General features: G+C 36.7%; 1 protein-coding gene across 4 annotated transcripts in view; it reads right to left on the bottom strand.

Moving 5' to 3' along the window:
- SEC23A (SEC23 homolog A, COPII coat complex component) overlaps positions 1–21141 on the bottom strand; it is a 60761-nt gene that overhangs the window by 16975 nt on the left and 22645 nt on the right. For all 4 annotated transcript variants that reach the window (XM_021701528.2, XM_044918314.1, XM_044918315.1 and 1 more), the window contains exons 11-15: positions 19653–19733; positions 17997–18086; positions 16473–16579; positions 10630–10783; positions 2115–2192 (exon numbers count right to left, since the gene is read on the bottom strand). In XM_021701528.2, coding sequence (XP_021557203.1) covers positions 2115–2192; positions 10630–10783; positions 16473–16579; positions 17997–18086; positions 19653–19733 — 510 coding nt within the window. The remainder of the gene's footprint in view (positions 1–2114; positions 2193–10629; positions 10784–16472; positions 16580–17996; positions 18087–19652; positions 19734–21141) is intronic.

The raw sequence follows: 21141 nt of genomic DNA, 5'->3' as shown, positions 1-21141 counted from the left end.
AGTTATAAGGACCTTCTAAATTGTATTCACGATCTTTATCAGTTACTTGAAAATATAATTTAACAACAATAAAAAAAATTAAAAGAGATGACTCAAAAGGAAAACAAGAATAGGGGAAAAAAAAGTCCTTGCTCAGATCTAAGTTATTCATAGGCTGATGCTACATGGTGCATTATCAGCATTCTTTGTTTTTATTCCTCATCTCTCTGGCCACATCTTTGAACTTTTTTACTACTATTCCTTACCACCACCAAAAGACTCCAAGAGAACATAAAAATAGACTAACAGATTTTCTACTTTTTCAGAGCTCCCAAAAGTTGCACTGGGAAGGATCTGCACTGATTTAAAAAAAAAAAAGGACTTACATACACCTACTTGTTTCTTAATATTTAAGTTCTTCCTCATCCCTAAGAAACATTCTTTAGACCGTTTCATTACTTCTTTCTCCTTTCACTTTCCTTCCACCCACTCCTCATATGAAAGAGATCAAAAAGGGGAAGAGTCTGGCCTGAATAAAGGACAGCTACATTGTGCTTTGTTAACAATCAAAGGGTCTCAGATACAATCAAAAGAATCAGCTCTCCAAAGAACTCTCATTTGTCTTTCAGTTACTTCTCTCCATTGCCCTCCACCCTCAGGGCTCAAGTGCCTACATGATGCTCCTGCCTGGGACTCATTCCACAGGTCTCTCCCAGCACATGCTGCTCAGTGACACTCTCATTCCTTCTCTGTTCTCAGTGATCAGAATTCACTAAGAGGCTCTCTCATCCCTTACCACTTCAGCCATTCCTGTTTACTCACACCAATGTGTAATTGGTAAATTTGGGGGTAGATTTTCCAGAAATAAAAACCTTCCCTAAATTTAGTCTATGTTACCTTTTAGAAGAGCATCAGGCTTTGGAAGCCCAAAGAAAAAAATTATTTCTGGGTCCTCTGTGATTTCCAATAGAGGGGAAAAGATGAGAGGCCCAGATCTCTCGGGAGATCTATCAACTATCAAAAGCCTAAAAAGAAGGCTTGGAGTTGGGAGAGAAGAAAAAGAAAGGAAAGTGTTCGGCATTCAGTCAAATACTGAGGGCTAATGCCCACATTCTCTTTCCTATTAGTTTCTGCTAATATGAGGCCTGAGAAAGGGTTTTGCCTGCCTTAAGACAAAGAGACTCTGCCCTTTCCTAAGTTCTCCAAAACTGCAACCAGAGGTTTAGGGACATCTCCCTGTATAAACATGAAGTTTCTACACTACAGATCAATAAAAAATAAGAGTAGTTCTCAAAACAAAGTTGAAGCTTTGAGCAAGGTGTTCATGGGCAAAAATTTGAATTTCCACATCTCAATATAATCATCCTTCCAGGCTAAGCTAAAATTGCCACCTCGTCTATAAAGATGTATCACACCATTCACTTGGAATGATTCCTTTAAGTTTCGTTTAAATTTTGTATATCTCACATAGCATTTCTCCCTTTCTGTTCTGTGTTATATATATTTCAGATCTCACCCTTCAGACTGAAAGCTCCTTGAAAGTGAGATCTGTGTCAGTCATCTTTATTCTCCTAAAGTTCCCTGCATAAAGACCTCAGCTGAATAAATGTTCTGTTACTCATCATATAAACAACCTAGACTTTTAAAATATCTATCAAAATGAGACAGGTAGATTCTACAACCCAAGTGAAAAAAGTTCTGTAAGATAAATCAAATTAGCTTCTTTTCTATTTATCTGGTATATCCCCATAAATTTGTTCTCAGGTAAAACAGTACCATGCTGTAAGACTAGTTGACTGGTCAAGTTACTTCCTTTCGGTACTACTATAATTAGATCCCTTATATCAGATGGAAAGCAAATCTACCTCACACCTAATTTTACTCCAGAGTAGGGTTCCAGTGTAAATTTATTTCACCACAAACGACTGTTTTGAAGGCCATCATAAAAATATTATAATACACTTTTCAATGACTATTCAAGCACAATATTAATTTCTTAGCTATCCCAAAACTTAAAACATTACCAAAAGAATAACCCAATACAACAGGTCCTATATTCTTACACAACAGAAAAAGTGAGACCCAATGCTACTGTCAACAGTAAGAAAAGAACATGGACTTTTTAATCTACTCACCTGTGGATAAAGGGAGAAAGTTTCTGAAAATCTGAAGGAACTTGGATCATCTTTGTGATACTCTCCAAATTTCTGACACTAAATAAAATAAAATGTTAGTAATATATTGCCTGGCATACAGCTGAACCTCTTGCCTATACATATTCTATTTTTTTAAAGTTATTACTCTTGGGGTACCTGGGTGGCTCAGTTAGTTAAGCATCTGCCTTCAGCTGAGGAAATGATCCCAAGGTCCTGGGATTGAGCCCCTAGTCAGGCTCTCTGCTCAGCTGGGAGTCTATTTCTCTCTCTCCTTCTGCCTCTCCCCCTGCTAGTGCTCTCTCTCTCTCTCTCTCGCAAATAAACTAAAAATCCTAAAAAAAAAAAAAAAAGCTATTACTCTTTAGAAGGCAGATATTTGATATGGGATAAAATTGGAATTTACTTACAGACTTACCAAGAGAAGGATTATACTCAAAAAAATATATTTGAATTTGAGAAGCAAACAATACATTGCTCCGGCGCAACAACTCATCTTCAATGTTTGGATTTCTTTAAACTTAGCATATCTGATAAAGAATTCTTAGATAATGGCCAAAAGAGCTCAATATGTGCCCTTTAAGACTCTGCCGAAAAAGGACAACAGCCTACTGACAGGAAGATGCAACTATCAAAATACCATAGGGGTTATAAAAGCAAGTTAATGATATAAAAGTCTACAATAGAAACAATGCCAAAAAAGAAAGAAGAGCCGAGGAAAAGAAAATCTGAGACAAACAGGTAAACTGGTAAACAAAGAAGAAACACAAAGGCAGAAATAAGAAGGAAGAAATAAAGTAAATGGAGACACATACACTGGCAAGCGAGAAGTAAGCCCTCCATGATGATGTGACAAAAGGCAACTAAATAACTGAGATAATCCATATGAGAAAGTGCTCAGCAAAATGACTAACACTAAGCCCTCAACAAACATTAGCTTCCTCTCCTTGTTCTTGTGCAGTCTCTGATCTGAAAAATTTTTTATAGTACTAATGTAACTGGTCCATATCCTGGCAATGTTCAGCACAGTTCTCACATATGATCAAGGGCACAAATAACAAGTAAAAACTAGCAAAGATTCACTGCTATAATTAGTGTAGTTGCTTTTGCTTCCTGGAATGTTCAACTATATGATTTATTTATGCAACTATGTATAGAGCACATAGAAAGGCATAATTGGTTTGATCACATTTTTGGCTTCGAGGAAAAATCATTTCAGAACTACTGTCACGCAAGAAAAGCTATGGTTGTAGAGCTAATCCTCAGAAAATAGATCTTGGTATCTGGAAATAAGAGTATTGTTGTCTTTAATGCCCCTTAATAATACTTCAGATGACCTTATAGACTAAGAGAGTAATGTTCAGTGTACAATATGATAGCCACTAGCTAAATGCAGCAATTTAAATAAATTGAAATTAAATAAAATTCCAGTTCCTCAATTGCATTAGCCATATTTCAAGTACTCAACAGCTGTATGTGGGTAGTAAATACTTCTGTAACGGACAGTGCAGATTATAGAACATTTTCACCATTTGCAGAAAGCTCTCCTGAATTGTTGATCTGTATATATCAGATACACTTGAAATCTAAAATGTCAAATACACTGAAAAGATTTTGTGAGCAAAACCAGTAGTCACACATTATTCAGAACTATTGATCACATTACAATATACACATTTTAAATTGTGCCTGGAATTTTGTTAAAATAAAGCATTAGGAAAATTTGATGTAATGGTTAATGAGGGTAATAAAAACAGTATTGTCTTTTTTTTTTTCAAGATTTTATTTATGTATTTAACAGAGAGAGACACAGCGAGAGAGGGAACACAAGCAGGGGGAGTGGGAAAGGGAGAAGCAGGCTTCCCGCCGAGGAGGGAGCCCGATGCAGGGCTCTATCCCAGGACTCTATCCCGCCGAGGAGGGAGCCCGATGCAGGGCTCTATCCCAGGCTCTATCTCAGATCATGATCTCAGCCGAAGGCAGACACTTAAAGACTGAGCCACCCAGGCGCCCCAACATCATTGACTTTTATGCTTGGGTAACCAGGGATGTCCAAAAGGCTAATTTTTAGAGTGGGACATATTTGATACTTATGTCCAAAATTTTTACTTGTATTATGAACATTTATTTTCATATCACTAAATAATCATTTCATTTTTAATGGCTGAAGAGCTTTCCACTATATTAAAATATATACCATAACAAACTTATCCAATCCTTCATTATTAGCATTTATATTTATCCTGTTATATTTCTAGAATAAATTCTTAGAGGTAGGATTTCTAGGTAAAAGGCAGTTTTTAAGCTTCTGATATATGTCATCAACTGCCTTCTATATATAAGGTTATACAGATATTTATAAAAGTTGTACAGTTCATACTCCAAACCTACAAGCTATGAAGCTATTTCCCTGAATACTAACCAACTTTTAAACATTATTGTGTTTTTCTAATTCTTATTAGTTTGACAGATAAAAATTGTTATCTTGTTCTATTTTCTAACTTTGATTATAAATAAGATTGATAATTTTTTCGTATGTTTACTGGTCATTTGCATTCCTTCTTTTGCTAATTCCTCGTTCCTGATCTTTACTCATTTTTTACCCAAATCTTACTGATTTGTAAGAGGATATATATATGAAAATTTCCACATTCTGTTATACGTATAAGAATATGTCGTAGATATAAGTCATACATACAAGTTGGCATTAAATTTTGATAATAGTATTTTTACCACACAGATTTTATTTTTTTAAGATTTTATTTATTTGAGAGGAGAGAGGGAGAGGGCACAAGCTGGGAAGAAGGGCAGAGGGAGAAGGAGAAACAGACTCCCCGCTGAGCAGGGAGCCCAACACAGGGCTCCATCCCAGGACCCTGGGATCATGACCCGAGCCAAAGGCAAACGCTTAACTGACAGACCCACCCAGGCACCCTTACCACACAGATTTTTAATTTCATTTTAATATAATAAAACCTTTTATTTATTTTTTTTTAAGATTTATTTATTTATTTTAGAGAGAGAAAGCAGGGGCAGAGGAAGAGGGAAAGAATCTGAAGCAGACTCCCTGCTGATCTGGGAGCCCAACGTGGGGCTGGATCCCACAACCCTGAGATCATGATCTGAGCCAAAATCAAGAGTTGGATACTTAACCAACTGAGACACCCAGGTGCCCCTGTAATAAGATTTTTTAATATTTTTATTTAATGATTCCTGCTTTTTATTTTGTGTTAAAAATCCTTCTGCATCAGGGGCACCTGGGTGGCTCAGTCAGTTAAGCATCGGCTCAGGTCATGATCTCAGGGTTGTGAGATCGAGCCCTTCATCAGGCCCCACACTGGGTGTGGAGCCTGCTTAAGATTCTCTCTCTCCCTCTGTCCCTCCCGCCTTCCCTCCTAAAAAAAAAAAAAAACCTTCTGCATCCAGAAGTTAAATGTGTATTAACCTAATTTTTCGATAAATATAGCCAAACTTTATCACAGATAACAATACAAAATTTGCAAAGCTTCTTAAAAACAAACATACATTTCTAATCTTTGAGTTACCTTTTTTTTCGAAGATTTTATTTATTTGTCAGACAGAGAGGGACAGCGCACAAGCAGGGGGAGCAGAGGCAGAGGGAGAAGCAGGCTCCCTGCTGAGCAAGGAGCCCGATGTGGGACTCTATCCCAGGACCCTGGGATCATGACCTGAGCCAACTGAGCCACCCAGGCATCTCACTTTGAGTTACTTCTTAAAAATTTTTTTGGACACTTATCAAGTGCCCTGCATTAATTACTGGAATCATGAGGAATAGTCCTTATTTACAACCTAACCAAAACACTAATACAGATGGAAAAAAAAACCAGATTGAAGAATAAAGAAGGTATATCAAAGATCCATGGTTTGAGTTATTTAGAAGGAAAAGATCAGGCAGATAAGGCAACAATAATTTTCTTGAGGAAAATAACAACACTTAACAAGAAATATAGTCCTGTCTTTAATTCAGTAACTATTTACACATAAAGGCAGACACATAAAAGGCCCTAATGGTCAAAGCCTAACTTCTATAAGAAAATGGTAATGACAAACGTGGTCATCTTTAAAAACAGCACAACAGGGGCTCCTGGGTGGCTCAGTCAGTTAAGCTTCCAACTCTTGATTTTGGCTCAGGTCATGATCTCAGGGTTGTGAGATTAAGCCCCCTATCAGGGTCTGTGCTGGACATGGAGCCTGCTGAAGATTCTCCCTCTGCTCCTCCACCCCCGCTCTCTCTTCAAAAAAACACAAAAAAACAAAAAACAGCACAACTAAAGTGCGTGGTCCCACTGGTATAACAAGAAAAAAGCTGGCTGGGGTAGGATTTGCTAGGAAAGTCCCAAGGGTCTCCTGGGCCAAGTCTAATCAGATGAACTGTTTATCCACCATAGCTAGCAGCACAGCTAAAGGGAAAATACAATTTGTGGTTAGTGGGTAAACCAATGGTCAAAGAGGGAAAAAAAAAAAATCAAGTATCAAGTTTAAGTTGTAAAAGGGTATCATTCAACAGAAAAGGTCAGGAGTCAAAAAAGTAAGGAACAAATCCATGAAGGTGGGCACAAGATGGACCCAAACAAGAGGTTTGGATGTAGGTGACAAATCAAATGTTGATACCAGTATCTTAAGTGATTATGACCATGGGGAACAAGCGCTTACATTAAAAATGTCAGAAGCAAATGTGGTACAGTACCAATCTGGCCATACAGTGCCCATTATCTACAAAACATTTTTTAAAAAGATGTTTGGGTTTTTTAAAAGATTTCTTTATCTTAGAGAGAGACAGAGACAGAGCATGAGCGGGAGAGGCAGAGGGACAGGGAAAGAGAATTTTTTTTTTTTTTTTAAGATTTTATTTATTTATTTGACAGAGAGAGACACAGCGAGAGAGGAAACACAAGCAGGGGGAATGGGAGAGGGAGAAGCAGGCTTCCCGCGGAGCAGGGAGCCCGATGCGGGGCTCCATCCCAGGATCCTGGGATCATGGCCTGAGCCGAAGGCAGACGCTTAGACTGAGCCACCCAGGCACCCGGGAAAGAGAATTTCAAGCAGACTCCACACCGAGCAGGGAGCCCAATGCGGGGCTCAATCTCACAATCCTGAGATCACAATCTGAGCCAAAACCAACAGTTGGCCACCTAGGTGCCCCAAAAGATATTTATTTTTAACGAAAATTAGTCTGAGGCATCAAGAAAAAAGAAAACAATTATATTCACTATGCCAAATTGAAGAAGTTTGTTAGTATAATTTCCTAGATTTTTCTTCATTAGGAAAAAACTTAGAAAAGTATAGCACCTAAAAGGTATTATTAATCCCTTCTCTATCTGTGTTGTTATCACTGTTATAGCTGAAACTTCAGCAGTACAGAATCAATACAAAAAATGAATCTTAGAACAGCCTCTGTAACAAAGCCTCATTGGTCGTCACCTTGAGTTTCACTTCCACTGTATGCCAATTTGATTCAATCAGTTAAAAGAATGTAAAGATACATTCTCACCACTTTTACCATAAATCAGGGTCTCTTATAGTCACTATGGGTTCTATAAGAGACTGTGTTGTTTTTTTATTTGTTTTTTTGAACTTTGCATACCACATGATGCCAGCCACAGTGATAGACGGTTTCCAAGTTACCTGTTAGCAATTTCTCTTAGCCACCTTTCAGTCCCATGTGTCAGTATGCAGTAGGACTATACTCATTTGGAGAACTCCATTCTCAGTTTTTGACATATGATAAGGGAGGCCACCAGAACCGGTGAAAGCTATTTTGCACAGAAAGCAGGGCACTAGTCTGGTAATGTCAACCTCTCCCTCAAATTACCTCCACCAACTTCCTCTTACACACATTTGCCGACTGACTTATAAGAATAGACAAGCTATATTGGTGTGGCAGAAGATAAGAGTAAAATTTTCATCATGCCATGACTCATCTATTCTCTATCCCCAGAAGCCTTGTGCTGCTATTGTAATGCTATAAAATTGCAGAATGTGTAGAAGTAAATTATATTGTAGGTTTTATAATTTTGTACTTTTTGTAACTGTCTCATTTAGTTCTTTATTTTATTTATTTTTTTTAATTTTTTTTTTTAAACTTTTTTTTTTTTTTTAAAGATTTTATTTATTTGACAGAGAGAGACAGCGAGAGCAGGAACACAAGCAGGGGGAGTGGGAAAGGGAGAAGCAGGCCTCCCGCCGAGCAGGGAGCCCGATGTGGGACTCGATCCCGGGACCCCAGGATCATGACCTGAGCCGAAGGCAGACGCTTAACGACTGAGCCACCCAGGCGCCCTCATTTAGTTCTTTACAAGGCCATTCTGTTTTATATATTAATAGTGTTTGTGTTTTACAAGCATGTCAAACAATATGGCAAATTTGAAGTTCAGGTGTGAGAGAGAGAGAGAGATTCAAACAGAAGCCCACAGAAAATTCTGAAGAATTACAATCTTCTGAGTCATTTCACTACACTTAGGCAATAAGGGACACAGAAAAGATCAATCTTTACAAATGAAACCTACTTATCAATGGCTTTTATGTGGGCTGATAACCCAAGTTGTACTATTTAGTTTTGTGTCACATGTGACAGTAATGCAGTAATATGCAGTAATAGTTCTAGCAAAACAGCAAAAGCACTTTACTACAAACCACAGCCATTTGGCAAATAAAGGTGATTACTTTAAACACCTTCTTCTCAAAACAACAAAGTGTTTATTAAAACAAAGTCACATTCGTTGAAAAGGCTCAGGAAGCAAGCTATTTCAGATTACTAACTTCTCACCCAGAAAAGGAAAAGTCACAGAACTAGTAACAGAACCTAATAATACCAATATATAAAATTATAGTAAGTAAAATGCTAGGATAAGATGCAGTCTGAGCGGCGTCTGGGTGGCTCAGTTGGTTAAGCTTCTGACTCTTGGTTTTGGCTCAAGTCATGATCTCATGGCTCATGAGATCGAGCCCCATGTGGGGCTCCATGCTCAGTGGGGAGTCTGCTTAAGACTCTCTCTCACTCTGTCCCTCCCCCCACTCACGCACACACTCTCTAAAATAAATAAATCTTAAAAAAGATGCAGTCTGAGAAACTGAAAAGGTTCCATTTTAAAACAATATAATAAGTGAATGCATTGATAACATGTCACATGATGCTAAAGAGGTTTATGCAATCAGCTGAAAAATAACAGCTTCTCTATTCAGGTTGATGAGCCAACAGATTGTACTAATGTCATGTCAAACTGCTAAATGGTAGTGCGATTCAAGAAAATGTTTCTGCTGTCCCAAACTAGCAAAGGTCAAAATATATTTAATAGTTTATCGTCCTATCTAGAAACAATGGTTCATCTTGGAGGAACTGGGTTGGCATTTGTACTGATGGTGTTCAATCAGTGGCTGACTCTATGAGAGGTTTTATGCCTCCTCTTGAAAAAGACATGCTGATGTTATAACACTGCTTTCACCACAGAGAGGTTAGTATAAAAACACCTTTGAAGGTAAAGTGAAAAAAAAAAAAAAAAGTCCTGGATGACACTAAAAAAAGACTAGTTCACTCAAGAATGTTTTAAAAACTACATGAAAATCTAAACAAAGTGCAAAATCTGTTACAAACAGAAATCTAATAGCTTAGCAGAGAGAGTTCTCAACAGGGTGTTTGACTAAAATAATAAGCCAGAGTTTGCTGAGTAAAAATGTAGCATTAAGAATAAAATTTAATTGGGGCACTTCATTTTGAGGGGTGTCTGGGTGGCTCAGTCAGTTAAATGTCTGCCTTCCGCTCAGGTCATGATCCCAGAGTCCTGGGATCAAGCCCCGCATCAGGCTCCCTGCTCAGTGGATAGTCTGTTTCTCCCTCTCCCTCTGCCTCTGTGTGCTCGTGCTCTCTCTCTCCCCTCTTTCTCAAATAAATAAATAAATCTAAAAAAAAAAAAAAAAAAGAATAGAACTTAACTAAGCATTGTGGGTCAAAATATAAGTACTGGGTTCCTGCTATATTATAAACCCAAGTATATCAGCATTATCAATAATTTTACTAACACACATTTTGCTAATAGATCCAGATAATCAAGACTTACCTATATTTTTGTATGTTAATGTATATAATTTTTATATCACAATTAACTCCCCTTAAATACTAAAACCATGGCAATGAAGAAAAAATATGCAAAAAAAAAAAAACTAAAAAAATTTACAATTTAGGATTAAATTTGGAACAATGTGATACCAGCTCCCAAAAAAGAAAAGGAAAAAAAAAAAAAGAATAGGTTACTTAGGTGTAACTCTTTCTTTTAAGGAGAAAAGGTATTTTAGTTTACTGGAAGAGATCATGTACTTACTATTCATTACTATGCCTTTCTCAGCAACTTGAATAGGAATCTCTCATACAGTCTTTCAGTTAAATTCTCAAGTATGTTGAAAGAGATACTAACAAAAGCAACAAATACTTACAACGAACAAAAGCATATAGATTGAGAAAAGTGCAATGTTTACTTCTTACCAATCGAATGAGCTGTCTGTCTAGCCATCTAAGCACATCTGGTCCTTCCTCTGTTTCTGCTCTATAGATTGCCAGCCGGGCCATAAGAATGGCAGCTGCCTCCTGGTCAAAAGACGCAGCAATGTTTTGGATTTGAGTTTGAGCATCTGCCCAGCTAAAGGCAAGAAGAAAGCATAGAGATGCTGCTGAATTACTCAAGTCACAATATCACAGTTGGCCACCACACAGATTTAAATTAAAGTGATGCAGAAAATTACATCAATATTTGAAAATTCCAACATTACCTAGAAAACCAGCATTTTTAAAATCACTAATAGCAGTTTCAGTATAGCATTTCAGAAAAATATATCCAAAGCTAATAAAGTCCTCTAAAATAACTGTAAAGACAGATCTCCAAACATACGCCTTAAAACATTAAGATTTTTACAAGTAAAAAAATAGCACAGGAATATGTGTATGTATGCATGTGCACACAGATACACAAGTCTCTGTATCAGACTTTCAAATTTTATTTCTTCCATCTTCTAAAGGCAGAAACATGAAAATAGAACAAAAATAAAAGTTTTCCCCCCAGCCTAAATAATTCTCATTTACCAACCTGGAAAATGAACAAAATTACCAAAAAATGTTTTCTCATTTGGTCTTTAATTCAATTATTAATGATAAAAATTATATAATTAAAGTCTCTTTGTATTCTTTTCTCTCTATGCTAATATACTGACTACAACTAATCAAAAGTTAGTAAGTGAAAATTTTAGTTTAAGGGACTAATTTGCTATTATGTATAAAACAGCAGTCATTTATTAAATTCAAATGTTCTATAAATCCAATCAAGTCAAACTGATCCTGGGTAGACACAGCGAGAGTTTTTATTTGTTTGTTAGTTTAATGTTTCACAAAGTTTTGTAATACTTCAGCTGATCCTAATTCTAAAGTACCTCACTTTAAGCAAGTCTGGCAATACTTAAGGACTTTTGAAAAGCTACACCACTTTTGCATGACTCAAAGATGTAAGAAGTAATCCCAAGAAAATTTAGGCAGTAACATTTTGAAAAATTCTTCTCCCTTCTTCCTCTATTTTTAATTTTTTTCAAATAGATAATTTTTTAATATTTTCCAGACGACTAACAACCGTTAAGTAGCTCAGTCTAGTGAAATAGACAAGAGGCAGAAAAGAATGAGAATGAGTAAAAGAATAAGAACTAGTAATTTTGAAATTGTTTTTAATGTAACTTAAACAATGAGTGGTTATACTAATAGTTTAAGTATTAAATTTTAATTTAAAAAACTCAAAGAACTCAAAATAAAATCATCAAAATCAATATTTTCCCAACTTAGATGACCATCGTATTCACTTGCTTCAAACTGAAACATAAAGGTGACATTTTAATTACACTGACAAGTAAACACATGCATATTTACTAATTAAAACTTAGTTATAACTTAAAAATTGTGCCCTTAAAATCAAGTTTTAAGAGTTTACTCACATGGTACAATCTGTCTTCTGCATTTCCAATATCCCCATCTCACTGTAATTCTTACAACTAGTTTCAAATCAAACTTATTTTATTTTTTTAAAGAAATATATGGGTTTTCTTTAAAGATTTATTTCTTTATTTGGCAGAGAGAGAGAGCACAAGCACCCAGTACTAAACAAAACAAGTGCCCTCCTTAATGCCCAAAACCCATCTAGCCCATTCCCTGCCCACCTCTCCTCCAGCAACCCTATTATACTTTATAGTTAAGAATGTGTTTTAAGGGGCGCCTGGGTGGCTCAGTTGGTTAAGCAACTGCCTTCGGCTCAGGTCATGATCCTGGAGTCCCTGGATCGAGTCCCGCATCGGGCTCCCTGCTCGGCAGGGAGTCTGCTTCTCCCTCTGACCCTCCCCCCTCTCATGTGCTTGCTCTCTCTCATTCTCTCTCTCTCAAATAAATAAATAAAATCTTTAAAAAAAAAAAAAAAAGAATGTGTTTTAGGGGTGCCTGGGTGGTTCAGTCAGTTAAACATCAGACTCTTGATTTCAGCTCAGGTCTTGATCTCAGGGTCATGAGTTCAAGCCTTGACATGGAACCTACTTAAAAAAAAAAAAGGGTCTGGTTTATGGTTTGCCTTTTTTTCATGCTCATCTGTTTCATTTCTTAAATTCCACGTATGAGTGAAATCATATGGTATTTGTCTTTCTCTGACTTATTTCATTTAGCATAATACATTCTAGCTCTATCCACATCATTGCAAATGGCAATATTTCATTCTTTTGGATGATACTCAACCATCCAAAACAATGAAATATTTATATATATATATATATTTTTTTTTTTCACCTCTTCTTTATCCATTCATCAGTCGATGGACATTTGGGCTCTTTCAATAGTTTGGCTATTGTTGATAATGCTGCTATAAACATTAGGATGAATGTGCCCCTTTGAATCAGTACTTTTGTATCCTTTGGGTAAATACCTAGTAGTGCAATTGCTGGATCATACAGCAGTCTTATTTTTAACTTTTTGAGGAACCTCTATACTGTTTTCCAGAGTGGCTATACCCGTTTGCATTCCCACCAACAGTTTAAGAAGGTTCCCCTTTCTCAACATCCTCGCCAACATTTGTTGTTTCCTGTGTCGTTAATTTTAACCATTCTGGCAGGTGTAAGGTGATATCTCATTGTGGTTTTGATTTATATTTCCCTGATGATGAGTGATATTGAGCATCTTTTCATTTGTCTATTAGTCATCTGTATGTCTTCTTTAGAAAAAATATCTATTCACGTCATGTCTTCTGCCCATTTCTTTTTTTTTTTTTAAAGATTTTATTTATTTATCTGAGAGAGAGAATGGGAGACAGAGAGCATGAGAGGGGGAGGGTCAGAGGGAGAAGCAGACTCCCCACTGAGCAGGGAGCCCGATGCGGGACTCGATCCCTGGACTCCAAGATCATGACCTGAGCCGAAAGCAGTCGCTTAACCAACTGAGCCACCCAGGCGCCCCTCTTCTGCCCATTTCTTAACTGGATTATTACCTAACTTTTAAAAACTTTTCACTTTAAGAATATTTTAAACAGGGGAACCTGGGTGGCTCAATCAGTTAAGCAGCCAGCTCTTGATTTCAGCTCAAGTCATGATCTCAGGGTCCTGGCACCGAGCCCTGAGTTGGGCTCTGAGCTAAGTGGGAAGTCTGCTTGAGGATTCTCTCTCTCTTCCCCTCCCCCTGCTCATGTACATGCTCACTCTCTCAAATAAATAAATAAAATCTTTAAAAAAAAAAAAACACGTTATTTTTTTTTTTTTTGAAGATTTTATTTATTTATTTGACAGAGAGAGACAGCGAGAGAGGGAACACAAGCAGAGGGACTGGTAGAGGGAGAAGCAGCCTTCCCACAGAGCAGGGAGCCCAATGCGGGGCTCGATCCCAGGACCCCGGGATCACGACCTGAACCGAAGGCAGACACCCAACAAATGAGCCACCCAGGCGCCCCCCCCCAAAAATGTTATTTTAAACATAAAAGCTATGACTGGAGGGGTGCCTGGGAGGTTGGTTAAGCATCTTAACTCTTGGTTTCGGCTCAGGTCATGATCTCAGGATTGTGAGATGGAGCCCTACGTCCAGCTCCACACTCAGTGCAGAGTCTGCTTGAGAGTCTCCCTCTCCCTCTGCCCCTCCTGCTCATTCTGTCTCTTTCTCTCAAATAAACAAATGAATCTTAAAAAAAAAAAAAAAAAGCTATGACTAGAATAAACTCCTATATATCTATACATCATCTAGATTTATCAGTTGTTGGCATTTTAACACATTTGCTTTATCATTCTCACTTCTTTCATACACAAACGTACTTTTTCCTTTGCCAAACTTAAGTTAGAGATATTATGACCCTCTCCCTTGAAAACTTCAATGTGTATCTCTTAAGAACAAGAAAATTATCTTATATTCTTATACAGCCTTAATTATCAAATTCATGAAATTAAACATTGATATAACATTATCCTATATATAAACCATATTCAAATTTCTCCAATTGTCTCCATAGCGTCCTCTATAGCAAAATTTCTCCTGACACAGGATTTAACCCAGAATCACATATTGGCTTTAGTCATAACATTTCTTCAGTCTCCTTTAATCTGGACTGGTTACTAATGCTTTGCTTGACTTCCAAGACATTTTTGACAAGTCTAAGTCAGTAGCTTTATAAAATATCCCTCAACTTGGTATGTCCAGTAGTTTCTGTAAGTAAATGTTTTGAATGTCCAATTTAAGTTGCACATGCATGTGCTCATGCATGCACGTGTGAATGTGTGAGTGTTGAGGGGGCATAAATAAACTGACATGTTTGCCAAAAATCAAAATGTCCAAGTTCCTGATCTGAAATATGAACAAATCCAGGTGAATGCTCAGTCGGTTGGCATTTTTAGTTCAAATGAGTAATGTATTCCCTTGACATTGGTCCAGGATTTTAAGTCAAAGCAAGGTAATAGAGCAGGACAGTAAATCTATGTACAATCCTTTGCTAAGAAATAGACCACCCAACCAATACTCAGTTCAAGCATAAGGCTAATGTCTATCACTCACCAAAACAACCTCATGGTTTTCAGGAATGAAGTTTAAATACAGTTCAATAAAATGAGAGCTCCGATGCCTTCTGTGTCCATTTTCTAGCCCATGCTTAAATCAGGTAAGTTTATACTAATCAACTCTTTCTTTTGCCTTATTCAGGAAATATGTCATATAGATACGAATAAGAAAGGGCATCTGGTATGCCCTATTACTCCCTTGTGGAAACTGAAACTACCTCAAGAAATGTAGGACATGACTTTGTTACATAAAATGATACCTTATAATATTAACTGTTAAGAGACCTTCACCTTTTGTGGTCTTAGCCAGTGCTATGCAAACCCAGTGCCAGTTCGCCATGAGGTAAGAAGAGAAACTGAGAATAAATGTTTAGAAATTTTTAAGCGATTTAACAAAATAATTTTTTGTCTAATAAATCTAATGATAAAAATAGGGACTTGTATTTTGAATTTTTTAAGTTTCTAGTAATTCATTTTTATCATATTTAATAAAAGTATTAGTCTCCAAAAAATTGGAAGGAAAAAAACAACTGTCCCTTCACTATAGACTTTTGAGGACTGGTCTATTCCACATCATATAGCAGACCAAGTATGTTAAAGTCCTTTGCATTCCATAGCCTGCCCTAAAAGTACCTAATCCACAAATGAGACAATGAATAAAGGTTTGGTAAATGAATTAAATGACTAATAAAAACCTGAAAAAAATACATAATAATAAAAGTAGCTAAGAACTTTATCATCAGGAGTGCTTGGGTGGCTCAATCCGTTAAGCATCTACTTTCGGCTCAGGTCATGATCCCAAGGTCCTGGGATCAAGCCCCGCATCGGGCTCCCTGCTCAGCGGGAAGCCTGCTTCTCCCTCTCCCACCTCCCCTGCTTGTGCTCTCTATCAAATAAATAAATAAAATCTTTCAAAAAAAAAAAAAAAAGAACTTTATCATCAATTGAAAAGTAATGCTATTATTATGTTATATGTATATACATATTATTATTGCCTATTATAGGATAATGTTTATTAGTTTTTCTCCTCCTCTCAGAGGAATATGGTAAATAAAAGAATATTTTGAAGAATGTGTGTTAGGAGTCATTTTTTAAATTACTTTACAGTTCCTAACAATGAATATTTTAGCCAATAAGCTGGATTAGAAAGAAATAAAATGCTATTAGTCATAAATGTTCACTTTCTAGTTATAGATGTTGCTCAAAACAGAAACCCAGTTTGGAAACATGACCCAGAATAGTTTTAATATGCAAATTAAATCTCTAACAAATACAACTTACTTCCTAGCGATGGTGGTCACTCGGATGCGTCTCTGCCCACTTGAATGCTGATACTGAGTCACAAACTGGATTGCACCACGCCCTCCTTGAGGAATTGGAGCATTATGCTATATAAAAACAAGAGTAAAATCTAAGCAAAATCTATTACACTGTTATCATACAGTTTCCCTAGCATTAATGAAATTCATTCTAAAATCGATTAGAAGGATGTTTGTTTCCAATGCATACCAAACAATTGTGATTTGCCACATAAAAGAGAAATGTATCTGGGAAAGAGGAAAAATGATGAAGCATAAGAGAAGTGAGTCCAGCTAGGATATCAATTTCAAGTAATATATAATCAGAGGGATGTAAAAGAACAAAATGAAGAGAGAAGTGTAAAGAAATTAACAGATACAGCAAAGGCATAAGTAAAGCAATTTCGCTAAATAGTAGCTGGATAAAGAGAAACTGAACAAGTCCTTCTCCCCTCAGTATATGAGATGAAAACAGAACTTTTATTTTTTTTTATTTTTTTATTTTTTTTTAAGATTTTATTTATTTATTTGAGACAGAGCGAATGAGAGACAGAGAGCATGAGAGGGAGGAGGGTCAGAGGGAGAAGCAGACTCCCTGCCGAGCAGGGAGCCCGATGCGGGACTCGATCCCGGGACTCCAGGATCATGACCTGAGCCGAAGGCAGTCGCTTAACCAACTGAGCCACCCAGGCGCCCGAAAACAGAACTTTTAGGAAGATAATCACATGATGAACAGATGACTAATGGAAAACTATTAATGAGAAGAGCCCAATAGTAATTTATAATAATGATCCTCAGAAAGAAATAGCAAGTGGTCAATACGAGAAACTTTCTTCATGACCTTTGACAATAAGCGTTCTTGCTTTATTTATTTATTTATTTGGTCAGTAAGAGCCACTATTTTTTCCACAAATTTTGATGGATAAACAAAAAAATTCCTGTACCTGTCTTAGGAAAGCTGACCATTAGTATTTTGTGGTTCATTTTATGCCTAATTAACTACTGGTATATAAGTCACTAATTTGTACATTATATCATTCTTTAATATAACTTCCTCCTATACCAGAAAAAAAACTTTTCAAATATTAGGATCTTTACCTTCCAATCATTTTCTATGAATTTTGATGTATTAAACTTTCTTGTAGGGGTTTCATATATTGTTATATACCTTGTCGCAACTAGGAGGAGCTTGATGCCTAATTACAAAAATGCATAGCTAGTACAGAATTTAAGATTTTATTTATGCTTCAATTTTATATTAAGACAGAAAAAATAAAAAGAAAACTGAGACAAAAAGCTGGGTTGCCCAATGTTAGGCATTTGCAGGTTTCCCTAACATCTCTTTCTATTATAGTTTATCCTCTCACCAAGGAGTTTAGTCTTGCGAAACAGAAAATGACAAACAAAAATCCCAAAACAGATTAAGCTTCAAGTAATAATTACTATTGGAAAAAAATATGAAATATATATGGCCTAAATTGAGTACTTCTAGTACAAAAAGTCATACCTGATTGACAACCTCAAAATATATAGCTAAGGTTGTAGTGGGGCTGAGTCCACATATCTTCCATTGACAAGTGCCACCTGTTCCTATTTCCTGTAAAAACAACACACAGTATGTGTAAAAGCCAGAGAACACAATTTTCTAAAAGATTTTGCTTTCAAGTAATCTCTATACCCAAGGTGGGGCTTGAACTCACAACCCCAAGATCAACAGTAGCATGCTCCACTGACTGAGCCAGCCAGGCACCCCCAATCTATTACTATAATATATATTAAGGTAAAAAGGGGAGGAAAAAACTGCAGTAAAAAAAACTGTTTCACATTTCTAACTAACTTAATGAATGTTAAAAGCTTAACATTTTTAAAAGTCATATAAATGTTATTAAAATTAAGCAATTCTTACACAATAGAATTATAATTCAAATTCTTGCTAAGTATTGATACAAGTTCTTCATATTGTAGACTTTAAAAGTATACATATTTATTTTTTTATTTTTAAAGATTTTCATTTATTTATTTGACAGAAAGAGAGAGAGAGCACAAGCAGGGGGAGTGGCAGGCAGAGGGAGAAGCAGGCTCCCTGATGAGTAAGAAGCCCGATGTGGGACTCCATCCCAGGACCTGGGATCATTATCTGAGCTGAAGGCAGATGCTTAACGACTGAGCCACCCAGGCGCCCCTAAAAGTATAAATCATTTAATGATTAAAAAAATTACAACATTTAATGACATAATTACAACTAACACTATCCTTCTAACCAACTATTTGATCTGTGTAAAGAGATATTGATTTAACACATAATATATGCACATATGAATATAGGTTCTCTAGATCAGAATTCCATAATGTAAGCAGTCTGATTCCCAAAAACACTTCTTAGATATGAATTTTTACCATGCAAACTGCTTAAAATTAATTTTTAAACTCTGTATTTTTATTTATTTTATTTTTTTTTTAAGATTTTAATTATTTATTTCACAGAGAGAGACACAGTGGGAGAGGGAACACAAGCAGGGAGTGGGAGAGGGAGAAGCAGGCTTCCCGCTGAGCAGGGAGCCCGATGTGGGGCTTGATCCCAGAACCCTGGGATCATGACCTGAGCTGAAGGCAGACGCTTAATGACTGAGCCACCCAGGTGCCCCAAACTCTGTATTTTTAGAGAGGATTACTCAGTTTGTTATCTGTCCCATCATCCTCTCTACAGCTATATAATTCCACCATTTTAAAGTGTATTATATGACCACTGGATGGGATAACAAAAAAGAAAGGAACTGAAACTAAAATCTGGCTAACTTGGTTGCTTTGTTGGAAATCCTACTAACAAAAAAAATTTCAGATTTGACTTTCAGAAGTTTCCAAATTTCTAAATCACAGTTTTTGGGTTTTTTTTAGACACGCTGGGGCAAAGAATAACTTAGGCATAAAAAATAAAAGATTGGTGACAGTACAAAAGGTTGAAATTTAGGGGTAGATGTTAAAAGGGGTATGCAAAAGGAGTGACCACAAATAGATTATACCAATGGAAACCGAACCACATTCTACTGAAAACTTAGCCCACACGACAATTTTGAAAGGAATGCTATAGGCTGCCACTCCAGGTCTCTTGTTGGTCTGCCCTTTGAATTAACTATATTTTCTTTTTAGAGTAAAGGTGACTTACATTTTCAGATACACAAGGTCCTTTGGAATTGAGAGACACACAGGGTCCAATAGCTCCTGAAATCTTTATTTCCCTTGAGGTCTGCAAAATAAGAATACAGTGAAAACTTCAGTGTAGTCAAAGATAAGTTCAAACACATTCAACTGTAAGTATGTAAGAATAGACATTTTTTTTTTCCATATTTAAAACTCAAAAGTCAATGAAAACATGCTAATGTTAGAAATAATGAATCACTGGGCACTTCTAGGTTGGTAACTCCCAAATTTAAAATCTAGTCCTGGGTGCCTGGGTGGTTCAGATGGTTAAGCGTCTTCCTTTGGCTCAGGTCATGATCCCGGGGTCCTGGGATCTAGTCCCGCATTGGGCTCCCTGCTCAGCGGGCAGCCTGCTTCTCCCTCTGCCTCTCTGTCTCTCATAAATAAATAAATAAAATCTTTAAAAAATATATATATAGCTCACTATAACTTTAAAAAAATTTTTTAAAATAAAATCTAGTCCTGACCTAACTTTAATACTCTATTTCCAACTGCCCATAGGAGGTCTCCATTTGGAAATCTCACCCTCAATGCAAAATAAAACCATACCAAAAATTCATACATCCTATTATAGGAGATGGGAAGGAAAAACAAAATAAGGGAAATCAGAGAGGGAGACAAACCATAAGAGACTCTTAACTATAGGAAACAAATTGAGGGTTGCTGTAGGGGAGGTGTGTGGGAGGATGGGGTAACTGGGTAATGGGCATTAAGGAGGGCACGTGATGTGATGAACACTAGGTGTTACATGCAACTGCTCTCTGAAATTAATAATACACTATATGTTAATTGGATTAAAATTTAAAAAAAAATTCATACATCCTAATCCAAAGCCTTAAACACTATCTTCTGTTTTTCCTCCCTTAGAAAATCTGTCACCAAGATTGGTTTCTTTCCAATCTCTACTGACACCAAAATTTAAGCTATTATTACTTTCTATCAAAAAAATTAGGGGGCGCCTGGGTAGCTCAGTGTGTTGAGCGCCTGCCTTTGGCTCAGGTCATGATCCCAGGGTTCTGGGATCCAGTCCCACATTGGGCTCCCTGTCAGCAGGAAGCCTGCTTCTCCCTCTCCCTCTGCCACTCCCCTCTGCTTGTGTTCACTCTTTCTATCAAATAAATAAATAAATATAAAATCTTTAAAAACAAAAAATTAGAAAGCCTAATTCACTTTTCTTGAGATTCTTTTTCATGACAAACTGAATACCATTGTCAGACAAATTTTACCCGAAACACTGTTCTTCATTAATTTACAATGGCTTCTTCTGCCTAGACATGCATCTCCAAACTACAACCAACCACATTATTAAAACTATTTCCCTTACACTGCAATAAAAACCATTCACTCTCAGTGGGAAGTTTCCCCAAATATACCATGCTGATTCTCACTTCTTTACCTCTCCTCACATGGGATCCTAACTAAAATGTGTTCTCCTCAACCAACTTAAATTTTGC

Source organism: Neomonachus schauinslandi, chromosome 9, assembly GCF_002201575.2.
Source record: "Neomonachus schauinslandi chromosome 9, ASM220157v2, whole genome shotgun sequence".
Lineage (NCBI taxonomy): Eukaryota > Metazoa > Chordata > Mammalia > Carnivora > Phocidae > Neomonachus > Neomonachus schauinslandi.
This window is presented reverse-complemented; position numbering and strand designations above follow the sequence as displayed.